The sequence below is a fragment of the Dichomitus squalens genome (genome assembly GCF_000275845.1).
Source record: "Dichomitus squalens LYAD-421 SS1 unplaced genomic scaffold DICSQscaffold_10, whole genome shotgun sequence".
Lineage (NCBI taxonomy): Eukaryota > Fungi > Basidiomycota > Agaricomycetes > Polyporales > Polyporaceae > Dichomitus > Dichomitus squalens.
The window spans coordinates 534970-556408 of NW_006766892.1; the positions used below are offsets into that span (position 1 = coordinate 534970).

At 57.0% G+C, this 21439-nt stretch overlaps 4 protein-coding genes across 4 annotated transcripts; all 4 read right to left on the minus strand.

Annotated features, from left to right (window-relative positions):
- Nucleotides 1-85: 85 nt before the first annotated feature.
- DICSQDRAFT_85048 (uncharacterized protein) lies at nt 86-1887 on the minus strand. Its single transcript, XM_007364938.1, has 5 exons — nt 1704-1887; nt 1555-1643; nt 1355-1497; nt 1039-1300; nt 86-973 (listed from the first exon to the last, which is right to left on the minus strand). The coding sequence occupies exons 1-5, from the start codon at nt 1791-1793 to the stop codon at nt 247-249; spliced, it is 1311 nt and encodes a 436-aa protein (XP_007365000.1). The 5' UTR covers nt 1794-1887; the 3' UTR covers nt 86-246.
- Nucleotides 1888-3718: 1831 nt separating this feature from the next.
- Nucleotides 3719-7342, minus strand: DICSQDRAFT_180160 (uncharacterized protein). Its single transcript, XM_007364939.1, has 4 exons — nt 6510-7342; nt 5164-6435; nt 4595-5106; nt 3719-4533 (listed from the first exon to the last, which is right to left on the minus strand). Exons 1-4 carry the CDS (start codon nt 7050-7052, stop codon nt 4110-4112), a joined length of 2751 nt encoding a protein of 916 aa, XP_007365001.1. The 5' UTR covers nt 7053-7342; the 3' UTR covers nt 3719-4109.
- Nucleotides 7343-7726: 384 nt separating this feature from the next.
- On the minus strand, nt 7727-10969 carry DICSQDRAFT_58255 (PGAP1-domain-containing protein; the record flags this gene model as incomplete). The annotated part of the gene is made up of 8 exons (XM_007364940.1): nt 7727-7895; nt 7973-8482; nt 8543-8795; nt 8850-9173; nt 9227-9361; nt 9416-10483; nt 10531-10690; nt 10745-10969. The coding sequence occupies 8 exons, from the start codon at nt 10967-10969 to the stop codon at nt 7727-7729; spliced, it is 2844 nt and encodes a 947-aa protein (XP_007365002.1).
- Nucleotides 10970-11603: 634 nt separating this feature from the next.
- On the minus strand, nt 11604-20611 carry DICSQDRAFT_154681 (uncharacterized protein; the record flags this gene model as incomplete). Its single annotated transcript, XM_007364941.1, has 17 exons — nt 11604-12691; nt 12759-12941; nt 12998-13218; nt 13271-13643; nt 13699-15175; nt 15231-17581; nt 17640-17803; nt 17859-18106; nt 18160-18187; nt 18248-18428; nt 18486-18861; nt 18921-18990; nt 19045-19130; nt 19179-19587; nt 19707-19907; nt 20001-20505; nt 20532-20611. The coding sequence occupies 13 exons, from the start codon at nt 20609-20611 to the stop codon at nt 14229-14231; spliced, it is 5646 nt and encodes a 1881-aa protein (XP_007365003.1). The 3' UTR covers nt 11604-12691; nt 12759-12941; nt 12998-13218; nt 13271-13643; nt 13699-14228.
- Between the last annotated feature and the right edge of the window lie 828 nt (nt 20612-21439).

Here is a 21439-nt window from a genome sequence, read left to right on the forward strand (position 1 = left end):
ACGGAGACGGCGCGTCCACCGGCGCGCGCGAGCCGCTCGGTCTACCCATCCACCATTTTCACACCACACTCATATGCCACTGCCCCAAAGGCCACATGCTCGGAATCCATTGAGTATTATGAATACACCAGCCAGAACACCGACCAACCGATAATGATTATGGTACAAATGTACACGGAAGAGTAGTGAGCGCGTAGGGATAGGATAGAAAGAGAGCCACCGTCCAAGAACAAGACCGAACGAACCTCAAGACACTGAGACCGCGGGCGCATGAGGACTATGCCGCCAGACATGGTCTACTGCATCCTTCGTCGCCTCCAACCGCCGACCCGTCCACTCCTCCTCGCCGACCCGCTCCGCCCAGTCGTCCTCACCGTCGTCGCCCCATGCCGCCCACTTCTCGTCGTCCTCCTGCCGCGTCTCCTCCAGTTCTGGAGGCGCGGTCCTGGAGATCTCAACGTTCGGTTGCGATGCCTCACGAGGCTTGAAGGTTAATGGCGGGGGTGGCTCGCGCCTCCGAGAGGAACCCGACCGCGATGAACCTGCAGAGCTTGTGGACCTGTACGAGGAGGCCGAACTTGGCGATGCGGAGGTACCAGCCGGCGGATACGCGTGCACGGCGACACCGGTGTCTATGGGTTTTGATATTGGGGTACTCGACCCTGACGGGACAGCTGTCGCAGTGCTCGAGCCGACCGACTTCGATTCTCCCCCGGACAGATGCTGTTCCGGGTCACGAGAACGCGATATGGAGCGAGGCCGGGGGTTCTCGATGTCGTACTGCCTCGCTGGCAATCCATCTTCGTCGTCTTCATCATCTGACGCATGGAATAGCGGCTCCCGATCAGCATCGAGGGAGCCACGAGGAGAGTCGGAGGCAAGCGCGAGAGGAGCATTGTTCGAGCCTTTTACAATGGTGTCTATCAGCCAGAACTGAATGATGTTCATCGCGATAGGGAAAATCCCCATAGTGCTGCGGGGCGGGAACCATGTCAGTACCTCAACCTTGACTGATTTGGACGAGCGAGGGTCACGCACAAGATGACTTGCGCAGCTTCACTGGGTCCAAGGAATGTAAGTAGCCACTCCCCGAGATCGAAGATAGCCGGAAGCGCGGCAAAGAGAGCGACGACGAGAAGCTTCATGGCAGTGAGCGCAAATACGTAGACAGCTGCCTGGCGGAACCAGTAGTTGAGGGAAGGAGGAGTGCCGTAGACTCCGGACTGGAACCCCTTCCACTGAAACTTGTCGGTGAGGAGGTGCGTTACGACTTGCAGAATAACATAGATGATGCCAACACCTAGGAAGTGTGAGATAAGACGAAGTATATAGCATAGACACGAGTGTCACATACCGAGGGTGGTGTCGATCAAGATATTGAGAAAATAGAGGACGCATGGGTTCGTTGTGGACATGTGGGCAACAACATCTGATATGAGGACGTTCACGCCATGAACGAACATCTGGCCGACAATCTGCTTCGACACGTCAAACAGCCTAGCACATTCAATAGTTCACATTTGTTCTAACGACATGTATGGACAGTGGACGCACCATATCCGCCATGGCCGCTTCGGAGTCTCACGATGCCGTTTATACACCAGCGAGAGAATGACCAGCACGCCCATAAGTGCTTGCACGATCTGCTCATGCTATTAGCCTTCGGATGCCCTTGCGTAGGTCTGCAGCAAATCAAGACACACCAAAGCAGTCGGACCGAGGAGCTTGCATGACTGTCGGTCAACGTTCGGTAATTCGTCCAGGAAAGAGTCGATGTCCTCTAAAGAAGGCATCCTTGAAATCGAGAGAGAGCGAGGTGCAGGTGGACTTGCCACGTAACGAGGGGTCGTCACAGTGCGATGCAGAGTGTAGGAGGGAAGTGTCGATGAATTGGCAAAGGGAGCGGTGGTTTCAAACGTCCAGAACAGGGCCACTTCGGACTCGCCCGCCGCCTGTGGCCACCGGCGCCTCCACGCTGATCCGCGCTTAGTGGCCAAGTCCGCCGTGGCACTGGCTATAGTATATATGCACCTGACTCGGACTTTATCAGTACGGTGAACGTATGGCACGTTCAACGTAGCTCTAGCAAACACAGCAGAGTCAGTCCCCCCTACACGTGAATACAAGGCATATGCTTCTATATGTTGAGCACTAACCAAATTACCGGCGAATCGTTGAGATTGACCATGAAAGGGACTCTCGCTGATCGCTTCTGCAAAACCTTATACGAACATAGTCGTTTCTGACAGATACGCTACAGGCTTTGGTGAAGAAATTGCTCGAGATAATCCTACTAAACACGGACGCGGTCCATGTATCGCTAGCGTCTGCGTCGTGCTGTCTTGACATCTCGTAAACCACGCTCAATCCACTACGAACACACTACAATTACTCAATGTCCTCCTTGACTATCAGATCCTCTGCTCCGTGGTACCAGGATATGCAGAAGGGCGTGACTCGTTTTCTCAATCGGATGCCTCCAGGGGAACCACCTCTACCGCAGAATCGACCCAATCCCCCTTGCCACCTTGCATCCGATCGACACAATTGTCCTACAGGTGACGGCGCCAGCCAGGTCGAGCCGTTCCTCGCCCTTTTCAAACAATCGTCCTAACTCCTCTTGTTTCCTCCACCCGCCGCGCGACATCCACAAACCAGTCGCACATCTCGTCCCTTGTGGAACATCTAACCCACGATACGTCTGCTGGCTCAGGTGAGCAGTAGTGTATGATGATATGATTAAAGTCGGCAAGTCTCGACGCTATTTGCAACGGCGGGTACGACTCGTCAGGCAGCGTCTGCTCGCAGCCCGACCTAATTCCGGTATCGAAACATTCCGCGAGGTCGGTTGGGAATCTCTGTACAGGACAGTCCACATCCGAGAACCGGCAGCGCGTCAATGAAGGCAGGGCAAAAGTAACGAAGTTGGTGAGGATGCTCGACGGGTTGGACGATCCCTCGGCCATGCAGTGGAGGCGCTGCGAGGGTATATATAGTTCGGGAGGAGACGTCCCATCGTCTACGTCGAACGAAATATCCTCGAGCAGAGGGTTCGGGAGAGAGACCCTGCAAGAGCGACTGGCCTATATCGCCAGGACGAATCGCTCAACCCACTTCTGTTTTTGTATCGGGATCATCTTGTCATACTCCACCTGCTTGTCCGTTGACCACTTCCGTTTGTATCAAAAAAGAGAGGGATCACAGGTTGCTGCTTCGGGTTCCTCGAGGAAGGAGACAAACCAGTGATTGACATATGGCCTACATCCCCATTGCCCCCGCTGACCATCCAAGAATGCGAGGCTTGCCTGGATCTGCTGGACGGACGTAAATGTCAGAGAGTAGAATGGAATAGGGGGAGAACCTGTTTGTGAGTGCCAGAGTTTTGCCTGTCGCACCCCCGGTAGGCTCGAAACGCCAAACTTTAAACGCCCTTCATTAGATTCGCCAATTCTACGTTGGTACTTCACCATGAAGTTTCACACAGAGACGACATGATGAGGCCTGAAGGACATCTAAACGTAGAAGACTTACCTAGCCCCCGCTGTTCACCAAGTACGACTTCTGCCTGTAATTATGTCGTCAACATGACAGTGCCGTCTCAAACATGGTTGTGCCGAAAACCGACGACAGACGGGAAGCCGAAGCAGGATCTGAGTATCTACAGAGAGCATGTATTCAGACGGTCATGAAGTGCTACTACCTACCGTAACGACGTCGGCCAAGATTCACGATCATATTACATGGGCGAGGATGCAACATGTGGTAATAAGTAGAGCGAGCGATGCGCGGATATCAATATGCGATAGAGATACATTCGACAATGTGTGTACCAAACAAGAGGAGATAGAGGAAGAAGAGTGGGATATCCTAGATAGCGAGAGACTGAGAGATATGAAGAGGACGGCGGGCTCGGTGTGGCTGATCGCAGTCGGAACAAGTGTGATGTAGCGAGGAGGAAAGACGAGGAACGAAGCAAATGAGCGTGAGGACAAACGGCAACAAAAGCCGTAAAATCCAAATCCCGAGCCGCAATGTCCGAGACCAGGCCGGCCATCAAGGCCAGCTCCAGCCAAAACTCCAGAGTGGGAACTACGGTAGGATGCCATGGGTTACTTTTTCCGCAGCTGCGCACGAAGGTTCGAGTTCTCCGTCTGAACCGAGTTGAGCTCTTCGAGGAGCGCCATCTGCTGCGTCTGCTGTGAGACGCGAACTTCTTCGACCTCCTCGTGTGCCTTGTTCAGGGCGGCCTTGCTTGTGGCGAGCTCCGCTTCAAGCCGCTTGACCTCGTCGCCGAGCTTCGCCACCTCTCCTTCGAGCCTCTTGACTTCAGCCTCAAGCTTCCTGCGGACGACATCGGACGTTGACGAGCTGTTGCTCTGCTCGGCGAGCTTGAGGACCTGCGCACTGAGCGAGTTGTTCGCGTCTGTGAGCTGTCTGCAGGTCTCTGCTTGCTCAGCAGCTTGTGTCTCGAGCTCGAGCTTGGCAGCAGTGATGCGATCGACGGCTTCATGCAGGTTCGAGACCTCGTCTTGTCTGTGTTCATAAATAGATCAGAAAGGGTTTCATAGATGCAGAGCCTGATTCAAGAACGCACAGCGCGGTCTGCTTCGCAATGCTAGTGATGTTCCGCTCCTCGAGTAACTTGACCTGCTTCTGGTACGTCTCGAGCGCGGAGTTGCTCTCCTGTGCGAGCTTCTGCGCCCGCTCCGCATTCTTCTTGAGCAGGTCGTGGGCCTGCGCGAAGCGGATGAGACGCTCGATGAGTGCGCGGTCGTCCGCAATGAGGGCCTGGACACGCGCCACGAACGCCTCGACTGAGAATGAGTCGGGTCCGGAGGGGCGTGCTGACATAGGGAAACCGTTGGGGTCATAGAGTGACTTGAGCGAGCGGACATCCATCTCAGAGAGGGACGGCGCGCCTTTTGCCGAGGGGCTGGCGGTGACGGGTGATGCGAGAGCGGTGGGCCCCGTGGACCTGTTTCTGCCCAGCTTCTGAGCGCGAGCTTCTGGTGAGGGGAGAATGCTCCATAGGGGCTCGAGCTGAGAGGCGATCTTGGCTGCATCCCCTTCGTACCGGATAAGAGGGCCACTGCCATCTTCGATCTCCTGCAACATGAGGTCGTTTCAGAGCGAAAGCTATAGGATTGGCGCTCATGAACGCACCTTGAGTCGGTTCTCCAGTGATCTGACCTCTGCCTTGGCAGCGTCCCGCTCTTTCCGTACCTCGTCTAACTGGTTGTCCAGCTGCTCACGCTTGTCCATCCCGATGCGAAGATCTATCTCCATCTTCGACCGTTGGGCGTTCCACTCGTCCTGTGCCTTCGAGTGGGAGTCCATCTTGGCCTTGACGTCCTCCAGGTGCTTCCCAATGGAGTTCGCCAAGCCGACGACGGTGATGTCTCGCGAGTAATGACTGACGCCGTGCTTCTTCATGAGCTCCTGAATCGCGTCCACGCTCCTGTCCAACTGTGCCTTGCTCTCCCCGCCGAGCTGCAACGACGCCCTCTCCGTGAGCAGCGACGCCCGCTCTGCCTTGAGCTCCGCAATCTCCCTATCCTTATCGTCGATCTTCCGCTTCTCCTTCGCCAGTGCTAGCTCGATTTCCGTCAGCTCTCCGTTCCGTTCCTCCAACAGTTCCAGCCGCCGCTCGAGTCTTTCCACCTCCAGCCGCTTCTTCTCCAGCTCTGTCCGCTCACTCGTCCACGTCCGCTTCTCCTCCTCGAGCTTCCCTACCCTGTCCCCGAGACCTTGCATCTCGCCCATCTGCCGCTCCAATGCCGCAATCATGTCCTCGGCTTGTCTTAACTCCGCCGCCTTCGATGTTTCCATCACCTGTTTCTCGGAGCGTAGGGAAGATAGCTCCTTCGCTAGCTTCGCCTGTTGTGCATTCGAGGCGTCCAATGCTGCTTGCGCGGCCTTGAGTTGCTCCTGCAATGCCGCGACCTCGGCTGATGATGCGGCACCTTTCGGGGTGACGGGTACGATGGCGTCTGAATGTCCAGCAAAGAAATGTGCACCGTCAAATCGTGACCGCGATGAGCTGGAGTGTGCGCTGGTCGCAGAGGATTGTGTGGGGCTCATGGCAGAATTCCGGTTTGGCGTACTGCGTCCTGAAATACTGAGATCTCCGTTGCCGTTCGCCTCTGGGGGTGCCATCTTCTTCTCCAAACTCCGTACCGAATAGCTGAGTACGCCCGCGCGGTGTTCGAGCAGCCTGCGATTGATCTCGCCCGCCTTCTCCGAGACGCGCCATAGCTCCTTCTGTGCAGCGTCGACCTTGCGGTTCGCGGTCTCGAGCTGTTCGGATGTCTGCTTCGAAACGTTTTTGAACGAAGAATTCGCCTTAGACAATGACACGGCGGCGTCCCGAATCTTCGTCTCGAGTGTGAGCTTCTTCGACAACGCGACCAATCGTGAGGAGAGCACTTGGTACTCCTATTCGCGTCACCAGAACGATATAGAACAAATCTTAAATGACGATTCGCCATAAGATGAACACAACCACGCACCTTCTTGAGCTCCTCGACCTCCTCCGCACTCAAGATGTCGAACCCCCTACTATCCACGATCGCCTCACTCGCCAGCAGACTCAACAGTAGATCGTCCTTTGAGCTGAACACCACGCTGTTCCTCTTCTCCCCGTCCACTGGCTTCCTCGATAGCTCCGCGACCCGTATCGGTATGGGCATCCTTGGGGACGATGGCCCCGCAACGGGCGAGGACGGCTGCGTCGACGTCCTACCAGACCCCACGGAGTCTCGTGAAGACTGGAAGGACGAATTGCCTGTATCCTCGTCCGACTTCGCCGAGCCCCCCGCCCCATTTGTCGTACGAGACCGGTCCTTGCGGAAGAAAAGCGCGGGGGTGGAATTCAAACCGTCCGCAAGCGCGGCACCGTTCTGTGGTGGTGACGATGTGGGTGGCCATGATGGTTTAGACGGCAGGTTCAAGGGGTTTGTCGGCGGGGGGGTTGATGGAGGGAGGGGAGATGTCGCAGTGGGTGGGGTGGAGGCCGCGGTGCCCCCGGCGAGGAAGCGTCGGACTCCGTTCATATTCTTCCGCTAGCAGGGACGTGGACAAGGAAGGTGGGTATGCAGCCTGCTGCTGAACGATGCAGAGAAGCTGGAGGGTATCCGAATATGAACCTAGAGCGGCTGCGAGCTTTGCAGCAGCAGCAGCGGGGTGCCGTGTCGTAGAACAGAGACGAAAGTGATCGTGAGGCCAGATCCCGCCTTGTCGCCAGAGCCGCAACAGTACAATTGTCCAGAGAGCGGCTAATTTCAAGGTCTCGTATGAGCTTAGAGCTCTGACGATATGTACCTGAGGCCACAAGAAGGCGCGGCGGAGAGGGAGGAGGCTAAGGGGCGAATGGTGGCAGCATGAGGTCCGTGTGCTCGGATGGAACTGATCTACAACGTATACGTATTCACAGCCGCGGAGCTGTCCCTCGCCTGTCCCACCTTCAGTCCGACGTCTAATGCAACAAATTCTTCGCAGGCCAAGCGATCTATACCTATACAGAGGATTCCATGCTTGAAGGTCTCGCAGTGCACACACCTCCAAGCACGGCACGGAGAACATACTTTCTGACGTGGGGACAACATGGGCGCTTCACAGTTCTTGGCCTTTTCCTGCGGCGTAACAACAAGACGCTTCCTTCGTCTCTCCGAAATGTGGCCGACAGCACTATGCTGCGTACTGATTTTGTCTATAGTAGTCTCATGCATCACGTCCTCCCACTCCAGTACATAGGCGCAATCCGTCTCATCACCGCCCAGCCCATCGCCACGCTCGCTGTCTCGAACACCATGTACGTCGTCCTCGGTCCGGTGAAGAACGCCACGAGGGCGAGCGCCGCCATCCCCCACCTCGGCGACACGCGTTCTTGGCGCTCGCTTCCGCTGGAATACGCCCGACAGCGCGTCAGCACGCGAGACATGAAACGGCATTTGAAACCAAGGGTGTCACTCACAAGAATGATTTTATTCCGATGCTCGCATCCCCGCTGCCAAAGACCTCGACGAGTACCAGGAATGGGGCGACATACAGGAAGTTGTGATCGCCGTCAAAGGGCGTTGTGAGCCCTGCCGTCGCGAGCGTGCGGACCCATACAGCGAGCACAGGCGCCACCAGGGGCAGTAGCCATGTCATAAACAGCAACAAGTGCAATTGCGCATTGGTCTGCTGTAGCGGCGAGATGCGAGTCGGAGTCGGAGGATTGGGCGTATTATCATCATGGGCTTCAATGAATGCTTGTGTAGGATCCGAGGGTACAGGGACGAGTGGGACAGCCTCGGTACCAGGAACAGGTGAAGGATACGAAGATAGTTCCGCCAGTGATGATGCACAGGTATAGAAATGGATGAGCCAGCAGCCAAGGAATGCGACTTGCCACGGGACGAGAATAAAAATAACCAAGAATATGAGCCCCATCGATAGGAGAGCTGTAGTGGGTCGGCGAAGAGTAGGTTCTTCTTTGCGCCTGTATCGCATTTGACTGCTCGTGAGCCCGACAGAAATATAGGTCTAGCAGAGGCCTTACCTTCCGAATATTTTCAGAACGCGTTGTAATGGCCAGAGCAGAATGAGCAAAAGCCACCACATCACGCATACTAATCCGAATGTTATGGGGAGTAGCAGTGTCGCAAGCGATGCGAAATGCGGACTTCCTCCATTACCCAGCCAGATACCTACCCGCAGTGGTATAAAGGAGATGAAATATGATGCAATAACGAGATATGGCAGTCTCTTGCGCGCGAACAAGTCCAGGGACGACCGCACGTCTGGAATGAGAGCTGTCCGAACCAATGAGCTTTGGTGCCTGGCCGACAGGGTCAGTGAAAGCCTACCGCCACTTCCCACTAGCCGCCATGTATCCCACATGAGTGCAGCAACGATGCCCACAGCCCAGCACGCAGCTGCGGTTCCATATCGTGTACCCCAGCGACCGATGGTTGCCCACCAATCCACACTCAGCTCTAATTCACTCACGCGGCACTCGCCGGACGAATGGATAGTCAGCACATGACCTGAAGGGTGGTCGGACGCAATGTACGGCGCAGCGGAATGGGAGTGTAGGAGGATGCGCCTCGAGAAGCTGGGTGCAAGTGGGAAATAGTGCGTCTCAGATGGATGCGACTGGTGGGTAAGAAGGGGTAGCAACACGGCATCAGCTGTAGCGAGCCGAGTGAGCTATCAAGCTATCTAAATTCTACGTACGACGTACGTGTGCAGGAGGGATTTGGGTCGTATCTTGGCGTCAAGCGATATACAACCAGGGAGTTTGCCGGCAGATTGGGGAGATTGAGTTGCCAACGGATACCACTTAGTACAGCGACATCGACCGAAGAAACCAGGAGGCCTGCGCTCGTCAATGTGAGCCACACGGTAGGATGGCGACAAGCTGCAAACTTACTCGTCAGACCCACTTCGATGTTGATGGGCTCGATCTCGGCAAATCCGCCGAATATCCAACCTCGTTTATCGCCGTTTTCCACAGTCACGGCGACGTATGAGTTCGTGCCCAAAGCAACATCGGCCTCGAACAGCACAACACCCTCAGACTCGTCTGCGCCTTCACCAGGTACCGGGAAAGGGGAGCCCGGGATAGGGCTAGGGATGAGCTTGAGGGTGGATGGTGTCAGCGGAGAACATGAGATTTCATCGTGTTCCTTGCACACGCGGACTGCCGCCTGGAACGGAAGAGGTTGACGAGGTGAGACGGGTGGCATCGACCCTTGAGATGCGTACAGAACAAATTTGAGCGATGTTCGGCCCTCTTCAGCTTTTGGGAATGGGAGGAGGTAGGTCTGCGAGCCATCAGGGTCGCGGACCAAGAGGTGTTGATTGGGTGGCACAGAGTGGTACAACCCTCGGCGCAAGTGAACGTCATCGGGAACATGTACAGGCGGCAAGGTATGCCCGTCCCGCAGCCATAGGTCCAGGGCTGCTGCACGCCCTTCTACGTTCTTCGCTGCTGCGATTTCCAACGCCGCGCGGGCGACGCGCCAGCGAACTTGGTGACACCACACCATAGCAAGGTGTCCAACGCCGGTCCAGCACCCCTCCAGCGCGCTTGAGAACACAGTGCGTCGGTACACAGAGCTGCTGAAGTTTCCAAAAGCTGATGACAATACACAGGATTCGGACGGAATCATGAGGTCGGTCGCGCCTCCACAGAGGGATAAAATGGGCGTCGGGTCAGAAGCCAGCAATTTGTGGCTGTTGGCGTATATGTGGTCGATGCGGCGGTCGAACCGTACCGGAGGGAGGGTATGCGGCGTGGACATGGTAATAATGGTAGAGATGTTGGGATTTGGGAGTAGAGCGGTAGCGACAATTCCGCCCATGGAATGACCCATGACGATGACGGACGTGCCTGCGGGATACAAGGACAGTATATAGTCGATGGCGCGTGCTGCATATGCGGTCTCTGAGTCAATGGTCGGACCATGGAAGGCAGACAGATCCTCGTTGTACTCCACTGGGTACGGCTCAGCGATCATGTTGATGCAAGCAGCGTGCACTCACCAGCAAAAAAGTCGAGACCAGTATAGCCCTTGCTCGTAAACTCCGGTGATACTTGGTATGGCGCGGAGTAGTACTGGTGAGCAGCCGAGGATGCTATGGAGCGAACCTGGTGCGACGACCCGGCGTTTCCGGGTATGAAGAGGACGGGGACGCCATGCAACTACTAGAACTCAGTCGAGACCTCCATGTTGTTATAGCTCAGAAGCGTGCGCACCTCGTTGCTCTCGAGGTTCCCTTCGCGGTAAAGCCACAGACTGTACCGACGCGCAAGCGGGGTCCATGTGTGATCGAACTTATTCTGTAACACATAGGAAGGCCACATCCATGACATGCGACATCCTTGCGGTGAGAGTGAGTGGTAGGTGTCTAAGCCAGCAAAGTACAGAAGGGCAACTGCGAGTAGGGAGAAAAGCGTGAGGGCGGCGAGGAGCCTACTCATCGAGGACTTGAAGACACCCACCGACGAGCGCTTCCCGCCTCTGTTGCTGCCCAACGTCATGCTTTTGCCCTCCGCTCGCTGCCCCTTCCCTCTTCCTCACCCTCCCCCTCTCATCCGCCCCTTTCGTCCGTAGCGGGTTGCGCTCTCATCATCGGGATATCTGAGCTTGTGCGTTTTCCTGGGCTTTTGATACTTTTTTTCTGCTGGTCTTTCTAAAACCAGAACCTCTTCCGAGACCGCCGCGACCGCCTGCCCCGCCTTCGACCCGGAGGTCCCAGAGAGAAACCCGCAGCTATGGCTTCCCCTCCCGACAACGTGTCCATCCTCAGTGGCTCTATTTCCAGCTCTCCTCGGGCACTGCGCCCCGACCACTCCCCCGTTCGTAGCCGTCAAAGTGTAGGAAGCGAGATCAACGAAAGCTCTTCCCGCCCGCGGCTCTCGCCTACTCTCTCCCGGTCGTACAACCCCAACGATCCTGATGCTCGCGAACGCCAGCGCACGATGGATGCTGACATGGCAATACAGCTGTCCCGCGCCCGCTCCGGGACAGTTGGCATGCCCTCTCCCATAGCCCCAGCCCCACTTAGTCCAACCCAGCGTCGGCTCTCTGCAGACGACCCTCCCTTCCAAGAGCACCAATTCCCTACGCTATCATTGCAGGAGCAGAACGCCATATCCGAGGCAAGAGGTACGGCTCTGCTTCGCCCAGACATCGACCGTCCCGGGCAGTACCAGCACCCGGGTACGGCAGGGCAGGAGCTGCTGGTAAATCATCTGAGTTCCGGCCATGACCCCGCTCTGCTGGTCTCACTCGAGGCTCCCTTCGGGGACGATACGACAATGGGTGGCCTACCGATGTATCAAGCGACAGTGGAGCGTTCTGACAGGCCTCAATACGAGTTCGCACTCATGGAGGCCTTTTCGCGCGACGAGAAACTTCGACTAGGCATCCAAACCCCCGCGTCACCACCGGACTTCGACTATCGGCAGCCCCAAGCGTCGTCGTCGACGAACATTCCCATTCCGAGTACAGGCGAGCAGCAGCCGCAACAGCCGCAGCCCGGAGAGCCTGGGTCTCAGATGACAGACTCGTCAATTCCGTTCATGCTGCCGCGCACACGCCAGCGGAAGCTGAGCATCAGCTCTCCCGCTCCCAGAAGGGGAAAGATGGCTCTGTTCGAACAGGGCAATGCTCCGCCACCCGCGTTGGCCTCGCGCGCCCCACACTTGGCTTTGGGGACGACGCTCAGCGCTGTGCCATCCTACGACAACCTGCCCGACTCGCGCCGAGGTGCGCAGGACCATTACGGACTCGGCGGCGGAGGCGGTCCGGGGTCCGGGCACGATCGACCATACCGGTTCTCATTTTACTCGAACGCGCTCTCGGCGACAATCCACGCGCGGAGCCTGTCCGAGCTGCCCGCGGAAGGGCAGTCATTCCACGACCTCTTCCAGGGCGGAGGCAATTCGAACAGCACGTCGCATGCGAACAGTACGCGTCCGTCCCTTCTCCACCGGAACGTGGCTTGTATGACAGAATCTCTCCCGAAGTCTGGGGCGACGTCTCCTATCCCACCAAACATCACAAACGGCATGCCTAATTCTCTGCCGAAAGGACCACCAGGGGATAGGCGACCAGGAGAGGATAACAGCCCTGACAGCCATACATGGTGGCTGGACGTCCTTACGCCCACGGACGAGGAAATGAAGCTGCTCAGCAAGGTTTGCATTGGGTCGCCTCGTGTTGTTTCTGATCCCCGCTGACGGCATGCTCGTAAACTTTTGTCAGGTGTTCAACATCCACCCGCTGACGACGGAAGATATCCAGATGGAGGAAACGCGCGAGAAGATCGAGCTCTTCCGGAACTACTATTTCGTCTGCTTCCGCGGCTTCGACCAAGATCCGTACAGCCCGACGCACCTGGAGCCCCTCAACATGTATATCATCGTATTCCGAGACGGCATCCTATCTGTATGCATCCCATTATATCTCCTTAGCGGTAGGAGTCTAACACGACTAAATTCTAGTTCCACTTTAGGCCAACACCCCATCCACAGAACGTTCGGCGACGAATTAAGCAATTGAAAGACTACATATCCGTCACGTCCGATTGGATATCTTACGCCCTCATCGACGACATCACAGATGCGTTTGGTCCGCTCATTCAGAGCATTGAATACGAGGTCGATAGCATTGACGAGCTTGTGCTAATCCTAAGAGAAGCCGAGCAAAGCGATATGTTGAGGCGGTGAGTTGCCTAGAGATCGACATCATTTACGCTGCTGAAGCGAGTCTTCCAGGATCGGCACATGTCGCAAGAAAGTCATGGGCCTTCTCCGACTGATGGGCAACAAAGCCGACGTCGTAAAGGGGCTGGCCAAACGGTGTAACGAGAATTGGCGCGTCGCACCCACATCCGACATCGGTCTCTATCTCTCCGACATTCAGGACCACTTGATCACGATGACACAGAACTTGAATCACTACGAGAAGATTCTGTCGCGCTCGCATTCAAATTACCTGGCCCAGATCTCGATTGAGATGACGGACGCGAACAACCAGATCAACGACGTGCTGTCGAAACTCACAGCGCTGGGTACAGTGCTCATTCCCATGAATCTGGTGACTGGTCTGTGGGGAATGAACGTGCACGTACCGGGTCAAGACGTGGGCGTGAGTAGTTGGTATTCTCCCGTCTGTGGCACGAAACTCATGGATAGATGCACAGAACCTCCACTGGTTCGGTGCTATTGTTGCGGTTCTCGCCGCCTTCGCCATCATCGCTGGTTGGTCAACGTACAAGCTCATGGTCCGGCGGTAGAGGAGTTAACGTCATGGACACTCATCGATTCGTGCATTCAGTTACTGCGCCGTTCTTGTTGCTTTATCAAGGGACATTCACGCGACATTCATGTTTCCACGAGACGACATCACATCATATCTTAGGAGTATATTCATGGCAGACATGTAACTACATACAGGCCACCACGCTTGCATCGCGGGCCCTAATCTCTAGACATGAGAACTAGAAGTGAAGGAGCATGACGATCGCGACCAATGACGTGCCCGATAAACAGAATAGATTTACCCAGTAGGACTACAATCAGCACAGCAAGCAGACAAATGAGATGAATGGCGGGATACAGCATGCGCAACGAGGAGGCGGAGAGATACGTATCACGAGCAAGCCATATGTATGAGGACAGCACGTGAGCGATATGTGCAAGGAATCAGTCTTCATGTAGTGATATGCAACAATCAGTGGCGAGGCGGAGGAGGAATCTGAGGGGAGCGGGTCTCATGAGCCATCTGAGAAGCCCATCGCTCGTCCTCGGCTCGGGGAATGGGGTGTTGCCCAGGGTAGGCTAGCTTCATCTTCTGCTGACGGGAGGCATAATGTGGGTCCTCTGTCGGTCCGCTCCTGCCCCCTGGACTCGGTGGGATACTGCGACTGTAAGTAGGTGGTGGTTGCCGGGTCGGTGACCGCATGTCTGCACCAGGTGTCGGCGAAAGCATCATCGCGAGAGACGGCGACATGCCCTGGCCGCTACGGGAAGCGGAAGGTTGAGGCGTCGACACCGTGGAGTGAAGACGCTTCGGAGAACGAATGATGGGCGCAGGGGCAAGGCGGTCATCAGGTGGGGGTCCATGTTGAGGTATATCGTCTGGGTACTTGCGCTTCCGCGGAGCTAGTGGTGGCGTTTGCATGCCAGTGATTGGAGACCTGAGCTGCTCAGTAGGCGGAGGAATGGCCCTGCTGGGACCTGGAGGCGCGGCAGCAGCAGCTGCGGAACTCCACCTGCTAGTCGCAGCCCATGGTGGTGGTGGCGGGACATGACTGGAGGATGATGGGCGCCCGTTCTCATAAGGAGACGCGGGCGGTGGTGGGGCAGATATAGCGTGGTGATGATGATGATGGTGGTGGTGATGAGAGTGAGGAGGATGCATTGATCGGGGATGGGCGGAACTGCCATTCGTGACCGGTATAGATGGACCATTGCTCGACCCGGGCAGAGACCTTGTTGACGGAGCAGAGATGGGAGGCCCGTTCGCAGCGACGTTGTCAGGCTGTCCGGGGGTGAAGCGAAGGAGGTCAACGAAAAGGGTCTGAGTGTAGGGTGGTGGCAGGCGCATATAAATGATATCCTTGCTGAAGGTATCGAGCATCTCCTTGGTGTCTACGAACAAATCTGGGTCGGGGTTGTCTACAAAGTTGCGCATGAGCACCTTTGGCTCATAGCAGAGGACGTGGACACTCACCGACATGCTTCACCCGCACTTCGGAGTACGGGTACACTCTATTCTTCCTGACACAGCAGAGCGGACACATGAACCGCGCACCACGCCCGGCCTCGACCGGAAAGAACACACAGCCACCGTGATACAGCTTACCACAAAGCTCACACTCTACCGTGGGGTAATTCAGCAGGTAGTTTGTGCGCCCACGACAGATGCACCGTGTTCCGTCCAGCCAATCCTTGTCCTGATCCTGCCCGAAGACGAACTTCGGTCGTCTGCGCTTCTTCATCCGCACAGGCACGGGCTGACCGGCGAGCACGCGATGAAGCGAGGCGAGATCGAGGCCGAACGAGACCTCCGGGTTGGGCGACACCGCAAACTGGATCTTGTACAGCTTGCGCATGTAGTGGCGAACTTGCGGGATGTACTCGGCGCGTTGGTTGGCGGGCTGGCCGAGGAAGCTCACGAACTGGCCGATCACGCCGCAGAGACGGTCGACGCGATGGACGATGATCTCGAGCTGTTTCCATTCCTCGGAGTAGTGCTTGGTTATGTCGGGCGCGTGCATCAATATCGTCGGCAGATAACAGAAGTGCCAGTTCCGCTCCTTGTGAATAGTCCCGTTCCAGTGGTGGTGATCGCAAAAAGGGCAAGAGCCTCCGTTTGCAGCGCAGACGCCGTGGAATCGTGCGAAGCAGTGGTCACACTGGACCGCGTCGGAAACCTGGCCGAGAGCAGGAGGACGCACGGGAGTCGTGCAGATGCAGGTGAAGTACTCGTCACTCGGAGGGAGATCGTCCTCGGGACGAGTAGCCTCGACGACATCGTCCAAGATGGGCTGACCGTGCGTATCGTTGTGGGACTTGCAGTACCAGGGAAGGCTCTGTATCCAGCGGTTGTGTGACTCAAGCTGCGACTCGAGCTTGGAGAAGTTGGTCAGCGAAAACATGGTCAGGTGCTTTTTGGCATAGTCCCGCCATGTCTGCATCGTCTCGAAGATGTCCTTCTCGTCCACCCCGCTATAAGTCGCATTGAGTACGGCCTCGCTGCGCGTCTCGAGGTCCTGGGCCCAAGCAACAGTGCGCTGCAGGTCCTGGACAGCAGGAATGGCGAAGTCTCTCTGGGCGTCAGCGACGAGCTTCACCACGTCCTGGACCTTGGGCTTCTCTGCCCTAGCGTCAGCGAGCAGCCAGATCTTCGCCTGCTTCTCGTACTCTCTGCCCTTTTTGCGGAGGTCGATGATCCGCTCAAGAAGCTCAGGGTCGACCGGCAACCCGCTCAGTCTCGGCTTCATGAACTCCTCGAGCTCCTCGAGCGTCCGATCGCTCTTCTCCAGCAACCGCTGCGCCCGGTCCTCCCATGTCGTACCGGCCTGGTACAAGGCCTGCAACCGCTGCATCTGCGAGTGCTCCATGGGAAGACTGCACGCGTCGGCGCGGCCAACGAGCTGACGGACATCTTCCAGAGTGAGATTGTCGTCCTCAAGTTCCACGTCGAGATCCTTCAAAAGCTGCTCGCGGAGCACGATCTTGTCGACCTCGACGATCTCGTCGACGGTGACGTTTAGCGTCGCGGACTGCAGGATGAGGCGCCTGCAATCGTGCACAAATGCCTCCCGGTCGCGTGCCGACCGCTCCATGTCGAGGAGTAGGCGAGCCTTCTTCCGGGTCTCCTCGGCTTCCTGTGCGATGTTCCTGAGCTGGGCAATCTCAGGGGCATCGAAGCCGAGGTTGGCAACCTCGGAGAGAAGGGCGTAAAGGTCGTCCAGACTACGCTCAGGCTTGTCGATGATCTCCTCAGCAGCGTCGGAGCTCGGGCCGTCACCGTTCACGGTCGACGAACGGCCACGCGACTTGCGGGTCCGCTTCCGAGTAGGCTTACGGATGATGATGGCATTCGCGGCCTCCAGCCACTCGTTCGCCTTGTTGACGCACTTCCGGAGCGAGTTCAGCTCCGCCAAGGGATGTTGGATGCGCTCGCCCTCTGTGAAGATGGCCTTCAAGCTCTTGAGAGGCGGGCAAGGGCTCTCGTCAAGGAGCTTCTTCAGCTTGTTGCGCCACATGCCAGGAATCGCCGCGCGCTCCGAGACCTTCGCCTGGATGTCCTGGAGCTCGGTATCGCTGAACCGTTTCCGGAGAACGTGGTTAGCCAGCGGGCACTTGCACAGCTGATCGACGTGGTCGATGCACACGATCTTTGAGGTGCACGGGCACGTGATCTGGGAGAGATAGCAGAAGACCTTGCAGGTGGCGCACTGATACTGGTCGTCTCCCCGGTCCGTCTCTTCCAGGACCTCGCCCATCTGGAGCGATCGCGCACGCGTGCGGGCATCCATCTCGCGGTCCGTCATCTCCTGCAGGCTGTCGTTCAACCTGATCGGTGTGCCGTGAGTGAGCACCGCATATCGCGACAGTATGATGACGAACATACCACATGGCTGTCTGAATCGAGTGTGACTGTTGCGTAATGGTAATGAGCAGCTCATCATGCGAGAACACGGGCATCTTGCGGTGCTCCTGATATCGCTTGACGCAGTCCAACCCAAGTGGCAGCCATTCCGGAAGAGCGAAGTTCACCGCCTCGTTGAAGTTCAGCTGGAGAATCGGTCAGTGGATGGCCAGCGACCATGGAGATTAGATATCAACAAACCCCATGATTGAAACCGGCGTGATAAGCCTTGGGGAAAGTGACGACAAACTCGCCAGCGCGCTGATTGCAAGCGTGTACCTCGACGCCCGCTTCCTTCAACCGCTGAGGGTTCATCAGCGTCACCAGCTGGAAAAGCAGGTCGGGTTGGGCCTCGAACAGGTCAGGGGCCTCCTTCTTGATGGCCGCCTCGAATTTCTCGGCTGAGCTGCCCGGAATGCTGTACCATGTCTTTGTCTCGCCCCAATGCACTACAAAATTCCATGAGACAAACGAGCGGCTGAATTCTTCCATAAATGCTCACTGTAGTTGATGCTGTATGTGTAGTGATCCTGAGGCATGATGGGTGAGCGTTTGTCCGGCCATTCGTTCGCAACAGGGGGGAGATATACCTCGTTGTGCCAACAGAACGTAGAGAAAATCATGCCAACGTATGTCCACGGTACCGTCATGCCAGAGATATCAGACTTGATGTAGCGAAGCAGGGATTGAGGCAGGATAGGGATATTGTTCAGGTTCCATGGGTCCTTCGAGTAAGGGTCGAGGGGGTGCGTCTCTAGAGTGGGCATGCCGCTGAAGATAACGACCGGTGAGCCAGTGTGCAGCAACAGCGGTCAGTCCTCTCCTCACCTTCCGTGGGTGGTAGAGTGCACATCAGCGCCATACTCCACCTCGACGGTCTCCGTCGGCGTTTGCACCAGCCGCCAAAACTCTAGCTCGACGTCGTCCTCCGTAACCACCGTGTTCCCAAATCGGTTCGCATAAGGGTCGTTAGCACGTGCGCTCGACGACGCATCGGAGGCATTGAGCGACCCTGATTGCGGACCATGACTAAGGAACCACAAACGCCGGAACTCACGGTCGCGAGCTTGGAAACTGGATAGGCTGTGCTCCTGGCCCTCGTCGAAACCAAAGTCACCGCCCGTTCCGAACAGGCAGCTGTGACAGAACCACTGGCCCCTCGGGATGTTGGCGAGGGGTGGGTCGAGGCAGAACATGTGGAATCCTGATGGTCCGAGGGGTCGGGAGAAGGTTCAAGACGCACCACAAGAGCCAGCTACGCACCACAGTCACAACCATCGCATATCAACATCTGCTCACCGTGATCCTTCTTGAGGCAGATCTCGCAGTGCAGCTGTACGACACAGACATGAGCTATCGCGAGCGTGCCTCACCTCTCAAGTCATACCTCAGCTGGATGTCTCTTCTCCTTCGGGGCGTCCGGATCTTGACCAGCCGTGGAGATATCATTCGCCGTTGATGTAAGACGAGTTCCTAGGCTCTAGATGAGCATATATCCTGCATAATAAAGGTGATACGTACGAGCAAAAGGAAGTTGGTCTGGCGCGGTATTACGCGTACTGCGGCGAGGCCGAGAAGCATCAGCCTTGACGCCGTTAGTCTCCTTCAAATCACTCTCATCGGGCGGTTCAGATAGGGGCGAAGAGGTGGCAGTGAGAGGACTGGGAGGCGGGCTATCATCGCCAACGGTCGAGTCGGAGGTGCTGAGCTGGGGAAGCGTGCTGGAGGTCTGGATATTGGTGTGCGTCTTCAGAGCGGCGTCGCGTGCCTTCACCGGCGACAGTGCGGGCGAGTTGCGGACCCTTTCGCAGAACTGCTCATAGGGGAGGATCACCCGGTTGTACGAGTTGCGGATCTGCGTTGCGAGGCCAGGGATGCCCGTGTATCCGAGCAGCCTTCCCAAGTCTGCCCATTTCTTATCGCGCGTCACCTATTGAGACGCACCAGTCGCGAACCACCAAGCGCCGGTGAGATATGGCACAACAAACGAACGGACAAGGCGGTCAGTATGACGGTCGGATAAGCCCAAAGACCAACAAAGGACCATACCGCATCGAATCCGCCCAGCTTGTGCACTTCTTTCCGCAATAACCAGAGATCGAGCGGTTTGTGATTGATAGTGGGAACGGAGACGCGAGGGTTGCCCTGCTGCTTGTGGAACCTGTAGAGCTGCTCCAGAAAATTCACCTTCGCCCTCGACGAGGCCTCGATGGAGTTCAGCCGCTGCAACCGCGTCTTGAAGCGGAAACGCTGCAAGTTCTGCATGAGGAAACCGCATCTCCGACGCCACCAGCGCTACGGCCTGGGGCGCACACACACACTGGCTCGAAAACGAGCACGCACCTCGGTGTCCGTGACAAAGGGCATATTCCAGCCCATGGGTGGCACGATCTTGCACATCCCGTATTTCTTCCCCGTGTCCGATATCGAGGCGATATACGCCATAGGGTCCTTGAATTGCTCGGGGGTAGGGTGGAACGTGGGGCAATCGGTGAGGCCGAACGGCCGAGGGGTAGACTTGGGCACCGTCGGTCTGGTATTTGGAGTCTTGACCGAAGACAAGTCTAAGGTCGGGGCGACGGGCAACGGGGGCCCGTCTCTGAGTTGGATGCGGATACCGCCGTCCTCGGTCATGGCGTCGCCCAGATTCTCCTCACCAGAGTTGGACTGTGCATGGGAATGCAGAGCGGCGAGGGCATCGGTCTTGGATTTCCTGGGGGCCCGCTTGTTGCTGGAGTCGGTGGGAGCGGGGGCGTCCGCGGCGGAGGGTGCGGCGGGCTCCGGGCGTTCGATGGGAATAGCGCCCTCGACAGCGATGGTCAGGCACGAGGTGAAAGTGGCGGGCGACCTGATTGAAAAATCGGGAGGGAGAACGGGAGGGGCGGGGGAGTTGGGATGGGTGCGTGGGGAGCGGCCCCTGCGAGCGGCGGCGCCGCGAGGGGAGGGAGAGCCATGCATTGCGGCCGTGGAGAAGGACAGGAAGGAAGAAACAAGTTCTGGCCAACGACCCCCCGCCTCCGAACAGCGGTCCTCCAACTCAGACGCCTTCCGCGTGCGAACCGCCCACCTTCGCTGAGTTCAATTCCCAGCGCCGATCTTGCCGCCGCTTGATCGCTGGACTCATAGCCACATACACAACCTCCCTCTCACATACCTACACCGTCTCCTGTCCTCCCCCCTCCGCCCCGCCCTCCGTCCGCCGTGCTCGCGACTGTCGGAGAGCGCAGCGAACGGCATCAGCGGGGACTGCATCTTCACGGCATCCGACACGGGCGCCGCCACTTTCGCATTCCGCGACGATTCAGGCTCAGCCAATCAGCGTCTGCTTCCCGTGGCGAGCAACACATCGGTCCTTGTGTACCGCAGCGTGCATCTTCCGCCAGCTTCTCTTCCTCCTCGCTCCCTTCCGCCTCCTTTTCCAGCCCTCTGCTATTCCATCGTCCGAGACTGAACAATCATGACCTTGGCTGATTTTTCTGACTGCTCTTTGCCTAGGCTTGCTTGGGCGGCTTCTTGTCACCAAGCGCTTGCAATCACAGACCGGGCGCTAAACACGGGCGTCCGCTTCATTTCATCCATGAACGCAAAATGGACCTAGATGGCTGCGCAGCCGTATGCCAATTGATATCTTTGTCGTAGGGAAGGTGACCGATGACGGCAGTGTAAGTACGCATTCAGACACCTCCGCAATCGACTGTTAGGACCAAGGGCATCGACCAGTGGCACACTGTCACTTGAGCCATTGTAGGATCATGGCCTTTCTCATTGCCCCACGCAAATCG

Coding starts and splice junctions, on each gene's coding strand:
- DICSQDRAFT_85048 (XM_007364938.1), bottom strand. CDS start 1,793: ATGCCTTCTTTAGAGGACATCGACTCTTTCCTGGACGAATTACCGAAC. Junction 1,644..1,703: donor TCCTCGGTCCGACTGCTTTG/GTGTGTCTTGAT, acceptor TAGCATGAGCAG/ATCGTGCAAGCACTTATGGG. Junction 1,498..1,554: donor AAGCGGCCATGGCGGATATG/GTGCGTCCACTG, acceptor TGAATGTGCTAG/GCTGTTTGACGTGTCGAAGC.
- DICSQDRAFT_180160 (XM_007364939.1), bottom strand. CDS start 7,052: ATGAACGGAGTCCGACGCTTCCTCGCCGGGGGCACCGCGGCCTCCACC. Junction 6,436..6,509: donor AGGTCGAGGAGCTCAAGAAG/GTGCGTGGTTGT, acceptor TGACGCGAATAG/GAGTACCAAGTGCTCTCCTC. Junction 5,107..5,163: donor CACTGGAGAACCGACTCAAG/GTGCGTTCATGA, acceptor CTCATGTTGCAG/GAGATCGAAGATGGCAGTGG.